Source organism: Podarcis tiliguerta, assembly GCF_965153285.1.
Source record: "Podarcis tiliguerta genome assembly, chromosome: 1".
Classification (NCBI taxonomy): domain Eukaryota; kingdom Metazoa; phylum Chordata; class Lepidosauria; order Squamata; family Lacertidae; genus Podarcis; species Podarcis tiliguerta.
The window spans coordinates 69207437-69225337 of record NC_139534.1 but is presented as its reverse complement, the minus strand read 5'-3'; the positions used below and the strand labels follow the sequence as shown (position 1 = coordinate 69225337).

The window sequence follows — 17901 nt, the reverse complement described above, 5'->3', positions numbered from 1 at the left end:
GAATCTTTAAGAAATATTACTTACCACCAGGTTTGTAACACTGGAAAGCTTGGTCAGGTCGCCTTGTTTCCAGGAGTAGATCAAACATGTATGTTGATTTAACACCTCCAAGCAAGATTCCCATTGGAGTGTCCTCTTCTCCTTCATATGATCGCTCCAAATAGTCGTGGAACTCATCATATTTAACAAGACGACAGCAATCCAGGGGAACCGCTTCTTCTAAATCCATTATCTAAATGCAAAGATGAAGAATAATTCCTTGAAATATACAGTAATTCTGAGCAAACATTCAGTCAAAACTGGAGTAAAAGGGAACTATTATTTCAAGTTTTACAATTTGATCAACTGGTTCTAGCCACCGGGAGTTTAAGAAAATATGAGAAATAAATATAATGTTAAGAGGTGTTTGCATACTCAGTCTAGACATGTCAAGATTCCCCTCAGCCCTACTAAAAACTGGACCAGGAAAATTCTACTTTCAGTATTGTTACTGTGTAATGAAGACTGAGCTAATTAGTTAAGGTTTACCATGAATACATGGATTTATACCCAGTGTATAAATTACAATCTGAAATACATTATACTGTACCTTATAGGCTATCTCAACAGCTTCCTTCAGAGTCTTGTCCTTGTGAACTTCTAGTTTATTCTCCATCATTATTTGTTTCACAGGATGCAAACAGAACAATTTTATCTGTATAGTCATAAACAAAAGGATCAAGTCAAATAGATTTGAATACATTTGATAGGTATGATCTATGAAATTATAAAAATGCAGTAGTAGTATCTAGCAATGTTTAGAGAACATGCACAACCATTCTATGCACAACCATTCTGAGCAGAAGGTGGGTTCATAAAGGGAAGACAGATGTGGGGGGAGGGAGTTGAAGAAAAGCATGCAGGCAGATAGCTTGTTCTCAGCCTAATAAAACTACGGGTTACTGGAACTCTTAACTGGGCAATTGTCAAACAAGGCAATTAATGAAAATTTAGAGCTACTGTACTTGGGCAAACTAGTTCCCTAGAAATCTATAGTGTAACAGTAATTTGTTAGCACAGTGTCAAGTGAGAACATGCAGACAATTCAGGTATCAATGACCTCTGATGTAACTGATCTGCATATATTACACCTCTTTTGTGGAGACAAATACTACAGGATACAGAAAGTCATCTCTTCACATGAAAAGGGAACTTCTGGTTAGAGTTAAAAACTCCTGTAACTCAGTGTGTGTTTCTTGCAAACTGAAGAGATGCATTTATTCACACTCACGAATTCTGTAATATTTTCAAGCAAATAAAAAAAAATACTCATTTTGGCTCTACAAAAGAATTTCTGTGAAACTACTGGAATTTGTAGATTAATTTATTTTTCTTTAATGAAAAAACACTGCTTAGTTAGAAACATGCACTCAATTTCAATGGGAATTAAAGTTAAAAAGCAGAGGAAAAAAGCACCAAGAATCTAGATCATAACCTTTTGACAACAGATTAAATAATAGTTCAACCATCCCCACAAAACCCAACTTTAAAATATTGCAAAAGTACGATATATTTGGATTAGCACTAAATCCTTGCTATTTTCAACAAATGGCTACCTATTTGTTGCAAATTTAGCTTTTCTTCACTTGCCTTCTGCCTTAAACCTCATATAATGAGTTAACATGGCTATTGAGAGACAAATGCCCACATTTCTTTCTCTCCATTAACAGCTGGTATTGTTGCTGATCTCCATTTTTCCAAAGAAAATTATTGCTGCCTATCAACTATATGATACCTATTTTATATTGTAAACTGCCCTGTGATTCTCAGATGAAGGGCGGTATAGAAATTTAATTAATACATAAATAATACTTAATATTCCTCTCTAACTTAATCATTTTTATAGTTTAAATGAAGAAGAAAACCACAGGAGTTGATGGGCGTAGCAGCCCATCAACATCTGGAGAGCCCTAGGTTGGGGATGGCTGTCTTAATTTGGGATTGAGTCTTGACTGATTTCCATTGGGGGGGGGGGTGTCAATGCACAATCCCACCACAAATTCTACTGTGAAAGCACAAATTCTATTGAGATGAAACATGTCAGAACAAACCTTGCAAGTATTGCGCTCTATTTCACGTTGTCTCTTTTCTTGTTCTTCCAACTCCTTTTCTTTTTCTACAAGTCTTTTAATGTGCTCTGGATATTCAGTCACTTCTAGGAACTCTAACAATGCAAATAGGCAAAAGTTCAAATGAGCTACTCTTTCAGAACGTTCAGTACTTTGCTTATTCTTCATCTAAAATAGAGATCAAACCACCTTACATAACTGCTTCCAGGCAGCCTATCATATAAACAGTACTGACACATATCCCATTAGCCTTAGCAGCAGAGCTGCATCATGCGCCTTCAAGACCATCTCAAGGCCAACAGCAGAAACACCATACCTTTAAATTCACTATGTAATTTTATCTGTTGTACTGTTTCAACATTTTGCCACAACATGCCCTGACTTGCATTTTAAAAGTATTTGTGTAAGTGGAGACACGGGTTTTGTGAAGTTTTTGTTTTGTGTTATTTAAAAAGTATTTAGCTTGACGTACAACATTTAGGAAACTTAGTAAACAAAAAAAGGAGAGGGTGTGAATTAATTTTTATTTTAAAAGGGACAGTTGTCTTTACTCATTTCTGCAGTTTTATTTGTTGTGAAATATGAAACTATATTTATGAAAACCACCACTTACTTGCATTCCTCGTTGTATCCTTCAGTCTATATATAAGCATGTATGCGTTTGTAGAGCTGTTGGGAAAATTTCAGAGTCAGTATCTATTGTGGATGTGGAAAAAACCACACCTGCACACAATATCTAAACTAAATGTGTACAAACATATCTAAGTCTTAATAACACAAACACTTTTTACAATTAGCATAGCGGAGCTCAAGACCTAGCAATAAAAAACCCCACCTCTTTGATTAGGCTAGATACTACCTAGGGGTGAAATCAAAGTATTTTGAGGGAGGAGAGACGAAGATTTGTGTCTCCTCCCTCAAAATACTTTGATTTCACCCCTAGGTAGTCAACAGAACATACTGAGAAACCTTTTATCCATAACTCTGAATATAATTATATTAATTCAGAAAATTCAGTTGTACTATACAAACTTTACAGTTTATTTAAACTTTCCTAACCTTGCAAAAGCACTGGAATAATACCCTCTGCTTCCAGATGTTCCGCCATAAGTTTTCTTAATGTCTTCATGAGTTATCTAGGGGAAAAGATGGCACATAATTTTCCTTATTAATTACTTCATCAGCTATAGTAGCATATCTAAGCTGCAATATTAATTATGGGCTACACAATACAGGGCTGATATAAGCTATTCTCTCCACTTTAGCCCAACCCCCATCTAATGTCTCTAGACAAATGCTGCAATGTTGTGGCAAGTCTGCACAGACCCTACCCTGCAGTATGCGGAATAAATTGCACTACAGGACTATCTTAAGGCAGTCTGCCACAGTCCTTTCCAACCTGCAATATAGAGAATTAACTGCATTTGCTTTGGAATTTGAACAGGTTTTTGAACTGCAATCTTCATGATCCCCTACCCCAAGCCTGTCAATATGTCCCACTAGCTTACTGGTGCTGCCATTATAGTTACGTGAGAGCAGGCACTATGTCTCAGAGACTGGAAACCGAATATAAGACAATTAACTTACCTTGCTAACATGTTGATCATTGAAGCTGTACCATTGATCATCAGTGAACGATTTTATGCATGCATAGTAATGGCCTCCAGCTGCACTTCCCGAATGGACCATGACAGAAAACAGTTCATATAATAATGAATTCTGTGAGAAAGTAGAAACAAACATATCGTTCAGAAAAAGGCTACAATTAATTTTTTTGCAGGATTATATAAAATTTAATTTTAAGATTTGTTCAAGTTTGATGGTATCTTTCTTGATTATAGCAACCATGCACTAAAAGGTTAGGACTAATACTTCAAATTTATTCCTTAGTCGCTACCACACCATTAAGTAACTCCTTTCAATGTTTCACCAACATCTATGAGTATCTAACAGAATACTTCTGGAACAGCACAATTCAAAAAATTGTAGAAAATTTTCAGATTATGACCCTGTCCTCTAAAATAGTCATAATACCATCTAAAAACATTTAAACCATTTCTCTTCCTTCACCAATTTATTAGTATAGTAAACAGCATTGGATTGTGGTACTGACGCTGAAGACAGCTTATGAACCATTTCTAGTATTTCACACACTTTATTCCAGCCAGTTGTATACCAAGTTTTCTGGACAGCAGCTAGTTTTTATATTGATGTAGGTAGTGGCAGAGCTTCATGCTCTGGCACCGGGGGGCGGAGAGCAGGCTGGGGTGGGGCTGGTGCGCATCCTGGGGGCGTGGCGCCCAGCGTGGGGGGCAACTGTGATGACACCCCACCAGGATCGCGCTGCTGGGGGTGGTACGCTCCCCCCGCACTCCTCTTCCTCTGCCAGTGGATGTAGGCAAGCAGCCCCATCCTCATAGCAAACTGGTAACCTTTAGCCAATACTGCTGGTTCTTCCTCCTTGCACTCATTATATGAAACAACAAACGGTCACATCTGCGGAAGGAATTTTCCTAGATTGGATAATGACTTTGCTATCTCCACATTATGTATATCATGTTTTTATGTAGATATCATGAAGATTAGTGCTGCCTTCTGATCCAAGCACTACAATTTTTACTTGACCATACATTTTATTCTACAAACATTAGGCAGTCATGAAGCCGTAGTCATGTTTTCCTTCAGCATTTTCAACATCTTACACTGTAAGCTTGCGAAAGGATTTGGCGTCAACCAAAATATCAAGTTTCAATCAAAGGAAGTAATAGTCCTGCTCTATTCTGGCTTGGTCAAACCACACCAGGAGTACTGTGTACTGGGCAGAATTTAAGAAGGATATTGACAAGCTGGAATGTGTGCAGATGAGGGCGACCAAGATAATCAAGGGACTGGAAACCAAGACTTATGAGGAAAAGTTGAGGGAATTGGGTATGTTTAACCTGCTAAAGAGGAGACTGAGAGGAGATATGATAGCAATCTTCAAATATCTAAAAGCTGTCACATGGAAGATGAAGCTCCTCTTCCAGAGGCTGGGACCCAAACCAATGGATTCAAGTGACAATAAAGGAGATTCCCACTAAACATCAGAAGAACTTTCCGACAGTAAGAGCTGTTAAACAGTGGAAGAGACTCTCATGGGAGGTGGTAGCCTCTTCTTTCTTGGAGGTTTTTAACCAGAGGTTGGATGATCTAGTTGAGATTTCTCTACAATTCTAAATTCTGGAATATGTATTATTCATTGATAGCATAACAGAACTCTCTCAATAAGGCATACATTTTAAAACATGATCAATTATTGGGTGGAGCAAATCACACATAGCCACTTTTACAAGGTACCTTTTCACTGGCAGCTTTTGAAATCCTTTCAGCAGCACTATTGCTTTCCAGGCATATTCCTTCATCAACCCCATCATCATTTGAAAAATCATTGCTCATCTGATCACTATGACAACTCCCTTCATTCTCTGCGCCACTGTCAGTGCAGCTTTCTGTTTGAGGAGACTTCTTAAAAATAAGTAACCAGAAGCAGTTTAGAAAATATTAAGGACCTATACATCTGATAAACTTTGTATGTAATGCTTGTGCTGTACTCTTGAATACTACAAAAACATTTGACACATTCCTTAAGATTTCTTATGCTTCAACATAAAGAGTTCCATAGACCCAATCTAGTTCAAAGTACTAGGATTCAAAGTTCAAAGTACAAATGTGGATTCCCAAGGACTCAAGAACCCCCAAATAGGTTTGAGTGCCTATCCTCATTCCTTGTACTATCTGCATACATGTGTACATGTAGGGGCAAGGGAAAATAGGGCATTATAGATGCCCATGGGAACCCTCTGCACATGGTTTCATTGTCTGTTCACTGACCTCTGAACTGTTCAATTGTAACATAAAAGTTTAAAATAAGCTGTGGTCACACCTTAATGAACAAATTTATCATGGCATAAGCTTTCGCAGAACTGTGTCATAATAAATTTGTTAGCTGCCAAGATGTCGCTACACTTCATTGATTTTCTACCCCCTTGGATAAAGATACAAGACAAGACAATAATAGCCTTTTGCACAGGAGTCAGCAGAAGGCAGATCAACTCTGAGGACTCTATACTCTCCAGTAGACTGGCAACAGTTTCTAGTTGTTTTACAAGAGTAACAGCTAAAAGGCTGCCCGCCCCCCCCAAAAAAATCCCTGCTGAAATAAAGAAATCTGAATTTTTGGCATGAAAGAATGATGAGCTCAAGTCTGATACTCAGGCCAGGAATTTTATTCCGTATGTGCTCAGGGTTCTTCTGTTCCTTTATTCAAACTATATTCCTACATCCATGGACCACTATTTTGCATCTGGATCCTGCTGGTGGACCTCAAGGTTCCAGTAAAGAACAAAGCAGATTTAACTTCAGACAGCTCAGCACACTGGTTACAGCCAGTGGTGTCCCTTTGTAATCAAAGAAAAGCTTCTGAACCAGTGGAGGTAGCCTGTAGCAGAAGTGGGGGGGGTGGGGGAGAAGTGTTTTCTGCCATTTCCCCCTCCATCTTGCAGCCCCTCTGAGAATAATCTCCAGAGGGCTGGGAGAATCTCCCAGAACAAGAAGGTATTTGCGGGGGTGGGGTGGGGCAGGGCAGAGTGGCAAATATCACTCTTCCACCAGTGAATCTCTTTGATGGACCAAACATGCAAGAAGTACCAACTTAGTTCCATAGTCAGGCCTAGATATATATTTTTAATGGGTGTTTTCACCTGGGATTGAAAATTTTAAAAACCAGGTTTCACAGCAACAAGCCAGTGTTTTATGTTTAGCAAGATTTCAAAAAGGGAAAAATGATATGTTTAGGCCTTGACACTGGGAACAGATTTCAAAATTATTTTTGTTTGATACTCAGGCCAACAAAACTACATTTGAGAGATAAAGGTAATTCTTAAAACACAACCAGCAGGCTTGTTACCTCATCTTCAATATCGATAAATGAACCCATGTCTAGCTCTTCTGGAAATGTCATACGGTCATTAAGTTTTATCCTGTGCATAGTGGTGTAATCAAAGTCAAATCTCTTTAGCTGCAAGGTCAGCAGATAGGGAAAATGCAAAAAACGCAAGCCCTGAAAAACATAAGGCAAAAAAAGAAAGAAAGATATAAAGGCAATGATAAATATCAAGGATATATATCCAGTTAGTCCAGAGTTCTGTCAAAAGGCATTTATTACCTTCCTTGCATCACATTTCTTCTTGCACCGTTCACAGAAGTACTGATTGGGGCCATCAAGGATCTCCGGCTGAATGAAAGCATGTAAAGCTTCCTCCTAATCAAGTGGGGAGGAAAAGATAAGCAGCTGCTGAGACAGGTAATGTGGAGCTGTGCAACAAGCAAAGTTCATTTAACAGGTGATTTAATATTTTAAAGTAATCTCCATAAACAAAATAAAAAAGCAGCTACTGGGTTAGGGAGGGAAAAACTCAAGGGTAAACAACTTTTGCATTCTACCTTAGGTAAGCAGTCAAATCATGATCAATAACACATCACATTTTATTACAAATTGATGGTTCCATCAGAATTAAGTTTTGTGAACAATCCAAGTCTGTTATCTTGCACATCACATTAAGCCACAGTGGCACAGTCAGCAGTTTCATGGTCTTACCCCCCTGGTTTAAAGATGGCCCTGATCTTTCAGGAACAAGTGCAAAATTAAGCAGAGGAAATATTTTTAAAGGTATTAATTCTGTTCTGTCATCTCTTAAAGGTATTGTCATATTAATCTGAAATCTTAGATTTCAGTTCTGCACATAGCTATGTGTATATTAAGTCCCATTAAACAGAATATGCATATTTCAGTGTATAAACTGCCAACAGCCTAACTTTATATCATTGTATGGCTATATGAGAGAGGTGGCTTATGTTTGCAATTTTTCCAATACAGATTAAAAAGCTCCATATATGGAAAAATGTGTGTGCACTGTCAGGTATGAAAGCAGAATAAGAAATTCATTTTTCTGGTAAGCCTAAAACCACAAAGGCAGCTACCCAATGGAGTAGAATTTACTGAATTAGTCTGTAGAACATTGCTTTTTTCAGGGGTACTCAAGGGTACGCAGTACTAGCACCTCTTTTTGTTGTTGTTAAAAGTGTGGCACTTACTGTAACAACTTCACGGTGAGTACCTGCACCTCTTTTTCTAGAAAAAAAGCACTGCTGTATCAAAAGAGAATATAACCTACATTTAAATTCTGCATAAAAGCAAAATATATCGAAACCCCAAATAATACAGAATGTTTTAATTGTTACTAAAACAAAAAATTGAAAATAGGGGAGATAGAATTCACAGTTAGAAGGACATAAAATCATTCTATCAGTTGTCTGAAATGGATTCCAAATCCCTTTCCCTGAGGCTGGAGGCTTTTGTCACAAAGGAGACTACTTTTCATGTCACACAGATTAGTCCCTTGTAGTAAACTTTTTTTTTATTCTCTAATATTTCATGTTCCTTAGTAAAGGTTCTAATATCGGAATAAAGCTGATATTCAAGAATATAGTGAAGTAAATCCTCTGGTCTGATGCCCTAAGATGCATAATAAATTTTGGGCCAGTGTGCTGAAAAAAACTCTCCAGTTGAACCATTTATTCCATCTGCTCAAATGGAGTGAGGTACAACTTTCCCGTTTCAAAAAAACTTCAGATTTATTACAGGTTTCCCATTCTGCATGAACCACTGTTTTGGCATCATTTTGTCCCCGATAGTTTTTCAGTGTATCTACTATGGGATCATTCAATAAATCCTTACAAAAAGGTGCCACTGTTAATGGTAAATAAATGCAACAAGTCATTGCTTAGCTTGGCTCGTTCCAGCTAGTTGGTACACTAAATCTGTGACGCGTTAAGAAACAGAGCGTGGACGCTTCTGAGGATAAGGAATGCTTAGATGTAGGCAACAGTGAAGCATGCCTCAGTACTTGACTCTTGGGTCTTGGTACCTGAAGAAATGCCTACTCCCGCATACCATTGTATTTCATATGCTTTGTAGTTTTTTAGTTGTTGTAAGTCACTCCAAGTAATAAAAATGTATAAATTTGACTATACATTAATGACCTCCTCCAAGGGCCTCTCCACAGTTTGATGTAAGGCAAGTGGCAGCAAGGGACAGGGCATTTCCAGTTGCAATGTCCTGTCCCTGAAGGTCCAGGAAAAATCACCTGGCGCCAAAAAGATGGCACTGCATTTTTTGCCAGTAGTCAAAGGCCTTTTTTTTCCTCCTGTGCTTTTAGTATGTTTTTACAAGGATTTTATGCTTTCAGTGGTTAGATTATATCTTTGTATTAATAGGTTTATCACTATACACATACCACTCAGAAAATGAAAGCTACCTGAAGGGTGGTACAGAAATCCCTTAATAAAATAAGGTAATGTTTCTGGTTTGAGACATGTGTGGCTACCTCACAAATGGTGCATGCACAATAGGTATGTTTTGAACATATCAACTGGAAGTCCTTAGCATAGGAAATTAAGAGAGATTCTTATTTTGTCTCAGTGCATTATTCCCCATTTCTCTCTTCTTCCCAATACTATGAATAATATTGGGGGGGGGGCGAATTATGAGTTGTATGAAACAACTTGTCAAAAATGCTGAGCATATGACCTGTTAGTTTCTATTTATGCCAGCTGAGTTTTATTCAAAAGTAACTAAAAATATTGAGACACAGAGCTTGAAAGCTGACAGAAGACTGGGCTCATGAATTCAAGAAGAACCTTCACTGGTGAAGGTAAAATCAGAAACACCATTTGTTATGTTGTAGAATGAGTAATTTAAAGGCAGATAAGGACATTCTAAAAAGTTCTGAAAGTCACTTTCTCTCATGATCAACAGCTGTCCCCTGATTTCTAAATAAATAATAGGGGGCTTAATGGGAGAGAAAACTCACCAATTGCAAACTGGCTGGTACACAGCTTATAAGATTACTATCTAAAGCATGTTGTTTGATGGATCCCACTTTGGGAGGAGATCAAGGATATGGGAAGGTCTTCAAAAAGCCTCCAATTCATCCCTTCTCCCTCCATTTCTGAGAGCTCAGAGAAGCACTAAGAACAAACAGAACAAAGGTTTTACAGCCCCAGCTTTTCCACATGAACAAAAATTCTGTCATTGTTGATAGAGAAGAACTCTTTACAAAGGGACTGTTCTTCAAACCATAATGGGGAAGGTAGGGGGAACTACTCTACTTGGCTCCTCTGCACCGTTGGTTTTCGTTTGTTTGTTTGTTTGTTTTAAAAATTGTACCTAAATATTACAGAGTACAAGGAAGTATTTTTTTAATCAGTTATAAGCGACAATCTTTGCATCAGAAGGCAATTACTATGAAGTGGATTACAGATTTTGCAGTTTTGACTCTATAAAATATAAATCAATCTGAAGCAAGCATGCGTATCACCTGTACAAAATATAGATTTTTAGATTACAACTATGACCTGCTAATAAGGCCATTCAGGGAACAATTGCTGACTAGAATGCTTAAGTAATCTGCACCAAAACAGCTGAGGTATTTTTTTCCAGCAACATCTTATTATGTGGGAAGCACTTAGTCAGATATAGAAATATGCAGTACAACAGAACGTGTTACATCTTTTTCATTAAAAAAAAAGGCATGTGAATGATTGACAAAGTGGTTATGTAAAATTTATGTAGACTGTGTGATGTGCAAGTCAACAAGGAACCATACTATTATATAGATCCATATCTATAGATATAGATATATATACAGATATAAACAAAAACAAGTGATGCTCCTATGGATCTTCAAAACTTGAATGAAAAAAACTCATGAATGGTAATGCATTATTTAATGACTTTAGTGCTTACCAAAGAGGAAGTGATGCTCAAAGTAATTTTAATGGGATTTTCACAGATCAGTTTTTTTAAAAATATGTGTTATATTTGACTGCTGTGTATTTTACTTCTTTCTACAATTTTCTATAATTTGTATAATTACAGGAGGTTGGATTTGATGATCCTCAGGGTCCCTTTCCAACTCTACAGTTCTACGATTCTATGATGCTTCTGCCTTATATGAATGAAATTGAAAAGTATTTTATAAATACTATTTCTACCAAAATGTCTCTATTAACTAGCATAAGTTGGTTTTCAATGTGGTTCTGACCCAAGGAAAGTCAAGAAGAAATTATAGAAAAGTCAAACCATTTAAAATTTATTCTAGTAGTTAGATCCTATGTCATGGTTGGCCTCCAAAGGCTCCTTTCAAAGCAAGTTAGCTTTGGGGCCAAGAAAATGTTGATCAATAACATCATCCACTGAATAATTCACAGCAAAGTGTGTCTGTGACTGCATCCTTCCCTTCCCAGTGTTCCCCTAAATCTGCTTCAGAGTCTTGGTGGTGGTGGTGGGGCTTTCAGAGCAGACCTTGAATTGCATGGGTAGAAGCGAGAGGTGATGTCCCATTGCAGAACCTAATGTGACACTAGATCACCCAAAGTACTTCATTTCTCATATCACTATCAAGGACAAAGAGATAGATTAATATTCGCAGGAAAAGCCAGAAGCTGTCTAGTGAAGGCTTTTACTGTTGAATTAAATAGGATTTACTTCTAGGTTAGTGGGATAATATAATGTCCTAGATGTTTGATCTGGAGTTTGCTCCCAATGGTGACAGAACTCAAGGTTTTATTCAATATGCTACTGATGGCAGAAAAAAGGGGGAAGAGAAATGTTACAAATTTCCCCTTCCTCCTGCAGTCACCTTTCATGCTAACTGAGGGCCCCCAACCCTGTTATTCAGGGCAAAATCAACAAAAACAACCTACTCACCCATTTTGCCTGTGGAATTCCTTAGTTGGATAAGAAGCCTTCCAAGAATAGAAGGAACTTTACTGTTCATGGGAGGCAACATCCAACCTATGTTCACTACACTTCAGCTGCACTGAAATAAAAGGGACCACATACAACTAACAGGCTGCAGCTCAATATCCACTTACTGGAGAATAATGCCTGGGAAGTGGGCTTGCTTATGAGTAGAAATGTCTAGGATTGCACTATTTTTTCCTGCATCCACTGACTTTCCACTTTCATGGAAGTGTCATTACTGCCAATATCTGCTTGTGTAAGATTACCAATGCTTCTTTAAGTTTACCATTTTGAACTGTTGTGTTTCCTAACAATTTTGTTTTCTTGCAAACACATAGGCAAACAGCCTAACTTTTCTATAGAAATGCTTCCAGGTGCTTGTAACAAAATTCTGATTACTATTAATTTGCCATGTGAAGCATTAGAACACATCAGCCTTACTATAGTTACTGTCCTTAAAAACTCATATAGCCCTCCCCCCCAAACAGTAAGACAATTCACGTGTAAGGAATGACATCCAACTGTAGGATGGAGTAGGAGCAACAGACAGCCAATCCAGCCACCGAGTTAAATTCAAAGGATTATTTAAATTTAAAGGATGATGGTTTCCTATTGTAAAATTTAAGTTGCTAACAAAATTAGTTCTCTTTCAAAGATTACATATATCAATCTATCTGAAAAGAAGGGAAGATTCAGAAGTAGGATGGAATGCATACTAGAGGCTAGAGGCTAGTATGAAGTGCTGTGGCCAAAATATGGCATCTTAGTTTAGTTCTAGCTTGGTGGTGCAGCCTACCAGCTACAAATAGTGGTCCACTAGGAACTGTTTTTGCTGGGCACTTGGCACAACCCCCCCCCCCCCGGGTGATTTTCAATTGTCTAGAAAGTCACAAAGTATGACTGGTGAGCTTCTATCACCTTGCTGGTCTACAGTTTATGTAGAGCTGGCACAATGACATTTGTACTGAAGCAGCTTATAAGTAGTCTCATTTGCATCTTTCTTCTATGGTACCCAAAGTGGTGTGTGTAAGGTTTCTAGTCAGTCTCCCATCTGACCAGACACAAACCTGCTCAGCTTCAGCATGATTGATGTGCCTTCAGGACAATGGCCTATTTTAATCTTAAACCACCACTTTAGCTTGGGAAATATGCTTTTGAAGAAGTCCTTTGGAAAGCTTGATTTGGACAAGGTCAAAATAGAACCTAGATTGTTCAGTAATGCCTACACAATGCCACTACCCTGAAGCTAAGGAAGATGATTCTTTAGTATTTTTTATCCTAAACCCTTTTCTGATGTGTGAAGCTGTAAACTGTACTTAATCTTAAAACTAGATGGGATTGCAATATACTACAAGTCTGTACAATATTAATGCAAATGCAAGAGTTCCATAACACAATTCTTAAATATGTTCTCCTCTATAAACAAACAGTAGCAGCACAAACTACCCCTTTTAGCATTTTCTTCAGATTTGTATTTGGAACCTGCAAATCATTAGCTTAACCAACAGCAAATTACTGATTGTTTCATAAGGTTTGAGCAATTAATTTTTAAAAACTGCTCTTCTACATGGCCTTATATGGAATACAACAAAGCTCTTGTTGTTTCTTCAAACACTGAAGCTATACTATAATGCAAAAGAAAACAAAACAAAATGGGAGGTCAGAATAGTAAACTAAACTATTTCTTCAAGTTACAAACAGACATGGCAATTAAAGGTTGAAACCCAAATAGCTGCCAGTTAAGAAATTTAATCTCTATTTTGATTTGCAGAGTCAGAAATAAACAGTTGGATTTATCTTAAGCTTGTAATTTCTCTCAAAAATCCCATTTACCATAATGTTATTAGAAATTTCAAGTATAAATCCTTTGTAGTGTATAATGGCAACCACTGACAAGACAGACCTTTTCTTTTTGCCAGGAATTGACATGTTTTCTGTTACTTTTATTAAAAAATGAGAGATCACTTACCTCTTGACTAGAGTTCTTTGAAGGTAGTATCCTCCTTAGATTCCCTATTTTGGGTAGTGCCGCCTGTGGCAAGTCCCTCAGGAACTGACTAGCAAGATCTAAGAGTTTTACATTCCCTTCCACAAGCCCTATTAGCGCATGTGTTGATCCCATTATGTGATTGATATGACCTTTGAGCCCACTGCTTACTTATCTGTGGATCAATGGAGGATACTACCTTCAGAGAATTCCATTTAGAAACATGCAATTTTTTTCCTTTCTCCAAAAGCAAGTATCCTCCATAGTTCCCAACTGCTAAAGACTAGACAGCTAAAATATTTTCTACCACCAAAATAACCAACTTTGCAATATAATTCAGGGAAAAATATAAGAGAGCTTGACTAAGCGGAGCATCAACAGAGTTTCCAACACAATAGCTTTAGAAGAACCTCAACATATGATAAACCTGATTCTCATGTGCAGATATTCATGATAGAAACAGATGTTGTTTCAACCAGACAGAATAAGAGTTGGTATCTATGCAACTTTCCAGTAGTTAATATTCATGCAAAATGCACATCCTGTGATAGTTAATTGACTTAATTTTTTTATCTCCCACCTCAGCGAAAGCATTTAAGACAGTAGATCTTATTACAACATTTTTTAAAAATACACTAGAGACAAGGGGAATAGGTGCCTGTTAATTAAAAAGATGACTTAATGGTGAGCTTAATACCAATCAAAATAGGGAGGCATTCAGAATAGTTCTATTTACTAGCTAATGTCACATTTATAAGCCCTTAAGTTACCCAACACCCTGCAGTAAAACTGCTGCTGGGTGGGGGGCGATTCTGTTCCCAGCTCCCATGCATGTTCGCAGCTCACACATAATCATGCCCCGCTCCCATGCCCTCTTCCAGGTCCAAAAGGACCCACACACTGGCAATCACACATCAATTGGACACACTTAAAATGGCTGCTGCCTGTATATACTAAATAGCATGATAAATTTAACAATACATGAAAATGGCTAAAACTAAAACAATTTTCAGCTGTTTGGTTCAGTTGTTTCTAGGGCGGGCAGAAAGCATTTATGGTTCACTGGCCAGAGTGTTAAGAAAGAGGAAGAAGTTTTCCTTCTCGTTTCATCTCCAAGAATAGTGTTCTACCAGAGCAGGAAGGCAAGGCTTTCACAAATGTGCACCCGCCAGGGAGTGGGAGAGGAGCAGCTTCTCCTACACTAGCGCTATGCTAGGGAGCAAAAGCGCTGCCAAGTAAGCAGGCACTGCTTGTTTGCTCCTCCCACTGGTAAGTGTGTGTGTGCAAACACTTTCATGTGGCCTTCAGAGTAGGGGATGGCAAACCCTTAGTGTGGTCTTTGAACTGGAAAAGCTTAGTCAAACCAGTTGATTTTTATTATGTCCAGCATATTATACTTCAGTTCAAAACAGATGTATATGCAAAATCTATTCATCTATATTATCAAATGTGATGGGGTCACCTGAATCACCTACCACACCATAAGGAAGGATTTTGTAGAATATCCTACCTACTTTTGTAGAAGATATCCTACCTACTTGGCTTATTTTCTCATGACTCCTCTTATTGCTGTTCATGTTCTCTGCTTTGGATTATCCCCTCACAACATGCAAACACACCCACACACAGCACACATGGAAATCTAAATTAGAATTCCATACACTTTCCCTTTGCATATATGACACCTCTCACTAGTTTAAGGAGAACTACACCAAAAATATGGCTCACACCATCTCTTACTCCTCATTTCAAAAAGTGTTCCTTTCTGCAGTAAAACGAGAAACTCCTGTTACCACCACAAGGAGTTGCTCTATTTTTATTAACAACATTAACAATTTTTAGATATTAATAAAATAAACACCTATCAACATACCAAAACAGAACTAACACTAAATCCCAAAAGCATTACAAAAAAGAGCATAATAATATTACGGTAACCATTAAATCACTTAGCTGAACTTCCCTCTTAAACATGCACCAGTAGGACTCATTGAAGGGTCAAAAAAACTTCTAGAACTTGCTAGCTGGTTTACTGCACAAAGACGGACAACCCAAGATGGAGTATCTAGGATGATACTTACCTTTCAAGAAAGTGATACCACTGTTGCATTATGTATGTAATGTGTGCATAGATGCATTAGCATTCAGGTGAGCAGTACACACCACGCTTGCAAAAGCCTGGTTGGAGCCATAGGGCCGAATGACCAACGGAATATCCAGGTATGTGTCAATCCTCCAACTCTCATAGCCGCATTCCAGACATCTTACATAGTCCTTCAGCTTGCCTTGATAGAGCTGATTTATGAGATCAGCCTGCAATTGAGAAAGAATTTAAATATTTCAGCAAAGACAAAGGGAGACAAACAAGATATTATCTTGCTTTATACAATATTCATTCCTGTGGCATTTAAAGGTATTCATATTGAAATGCACAAGTAACACTTTACAGGGATAAGACAGAAGTTCACAGTGTGTAAAATCTGCCAATACCTTTTGTATCTGTCAAGTAAGAGTGTTATTTTACTAAAAAGCAGAGCATACTCTCATTTCCATCTAATTTTATTACAATACACTGGTTATTCATCAAAACAGAAAATAAACCTACAAAGTTCAGGGCAGGTAAAATGTTTCTTTCTCCAATTAGTCTTAATAGCATCTGATTTGGCTCAGAATTATTTCTTCTCTAGCTAAATCTAAGAGCATGACTTTCACCATACCATCTCAATGTCTTTGCCGAAGTTAGCATTTGAAATGTGGTCCAACACAGCATTATCTACTTAATACTTAATTTTTAGTTCAAGTAGCATGATATTCCTCTTTATTCCATTATTTTTTAAAGAAGAGCCAAAACTGTTACCTGTTCTGTTTGTTTCCATTTTTGTTCCAAAGCATCAAACATGACTCTACAGAGTTCCTGGACATCATGCTGCTGCCAGGCTGTTGGAAAATAAAAGTGACCTTACTGTGTCGGCTTAGGCAGACATCTACCTACAGAATGCTGTTTACCTGGTTTACATGCGCACACACGCACACCCCACAATTAATTTGGGCAGAACCTTTTATGTAATATCAAGGCAAACCTAGAGAGGTGGATTCCCTTCACAGTAAACTTATTCTGTTTAGGATTCTGCTAGCTTTAGGGTCAAAGGGTACTAGCAGACAAAGTCATACTCAGAGCAGACTCACTGAAAGCAGCCAACTTATTAGCTACAATCATGACTAACATTAAGTGCACTGATTTTGATAGGTTTACTTGGAGTACAGCTCAGCAGGATATTATCACTCAATTTCTCCCATGTGCAACTCTTGGCTAAAAACTAACCATTCTTTTCAAGCATGTTCATATTTTCAAAAAAACCACTGGACATTTACAACAGGAGTTTTGGGGTCCCTAAAACCTCTGGAGCAGACTTGAGATGCACAAGAAAAGAAGGGCAGTTCTGCGGCACAAATGTCTCTTGCGCAAATACAACAGCAGTTTTTGATACAGACCTAATACTGCAGAACATGCACTTTGGACTTTAACAATACTAATAAGAGCTGTAAGTTCTGCTTCTAACACACCTTTTATTTTAGCCTCAATAATTTATTTTAGTTCATAGTTCAAAAATAGTTTCTAGGAGATAAAAAGCAATAAGGCACTGAACACATAACAAAGTTTACTTCTGTGAATTCATTGTAACAACTCAAAATTGCAAATATGAATTCATGTTTGCATGGAACAAAAAATAAAAGAAATACAGTAGTCACCAATACCCCCGTCTGCCTACTAGATAATGCAGATACTGCTTAAAACGAAACATTGTCCAGCCACCATCAGAATGGATACTGTCGGCAGAATGAATTCCTACCCAACCCCCACCCCCGCACCTCCTCTGCACCCATCAAAGCATATCTGGGGGGAACATGTCGGCTGCAGGGGGGAGGGCGTGGAAGGGGAAGTCCACTCATACAATATTAGA

At 37.9% G+C, this 17901-nt stretch overlaps 1 protein-coding gene across 4 annotated transcripts in view; it reads right to left on the bottom strand.

The window, feature by feature from the left end:
- USP47 (ubiquitin specific peptidase 47) overlaps window positions 1-17901 on the bottom strand; it is a 47257-nt gene that overhangs the window by 11549 nt on the left and 17807 nt on the right. For 2 of the 4 annotated variants that reach the window (XM_083418573.1, XM_083418575.1), the window contains 11 exons: window positions 16797-16876; window positions 16103-16252; window positions 7312-7407; window positions 7054-7206; window positions 5445-5612; window positions 3696-3827; window positions 3168-3244; window positions 2722-2777; window positions 2091-2203; window positions 590-694; window positions 25-232 (listed from right to left, as the gene is read on the bottom strand). In XM_083418573.1, the coding sequence (XP_083274699.1) occupies window positions 25-232; window positions 590-694; window positions 2091-2203; window positions 2722-2777; window positions 3168-3244; window positions 3696-3827; window positions 5445-5612; window positions 7054-7206; window positions 7312-7407; window positions 16103-16252; window positions 16797-16876 (1338 nt within the window). The remainder of the gene's footprint in view (window positions 1-24; window positions 233-589; window positions 695-2090; window positions 2204-2721; window positions 2778-3167; window positions 3245-3695; window positions 3828-5444; window positions 5613-7053; window positions 7207-7311; window positions 7408-16102; window positions 16253-16796; window positions 16877-17901) is intronic. The other 2 variants (XM_083418574.1, XM_083418576.1) reach the window with 1 other exon arrangement.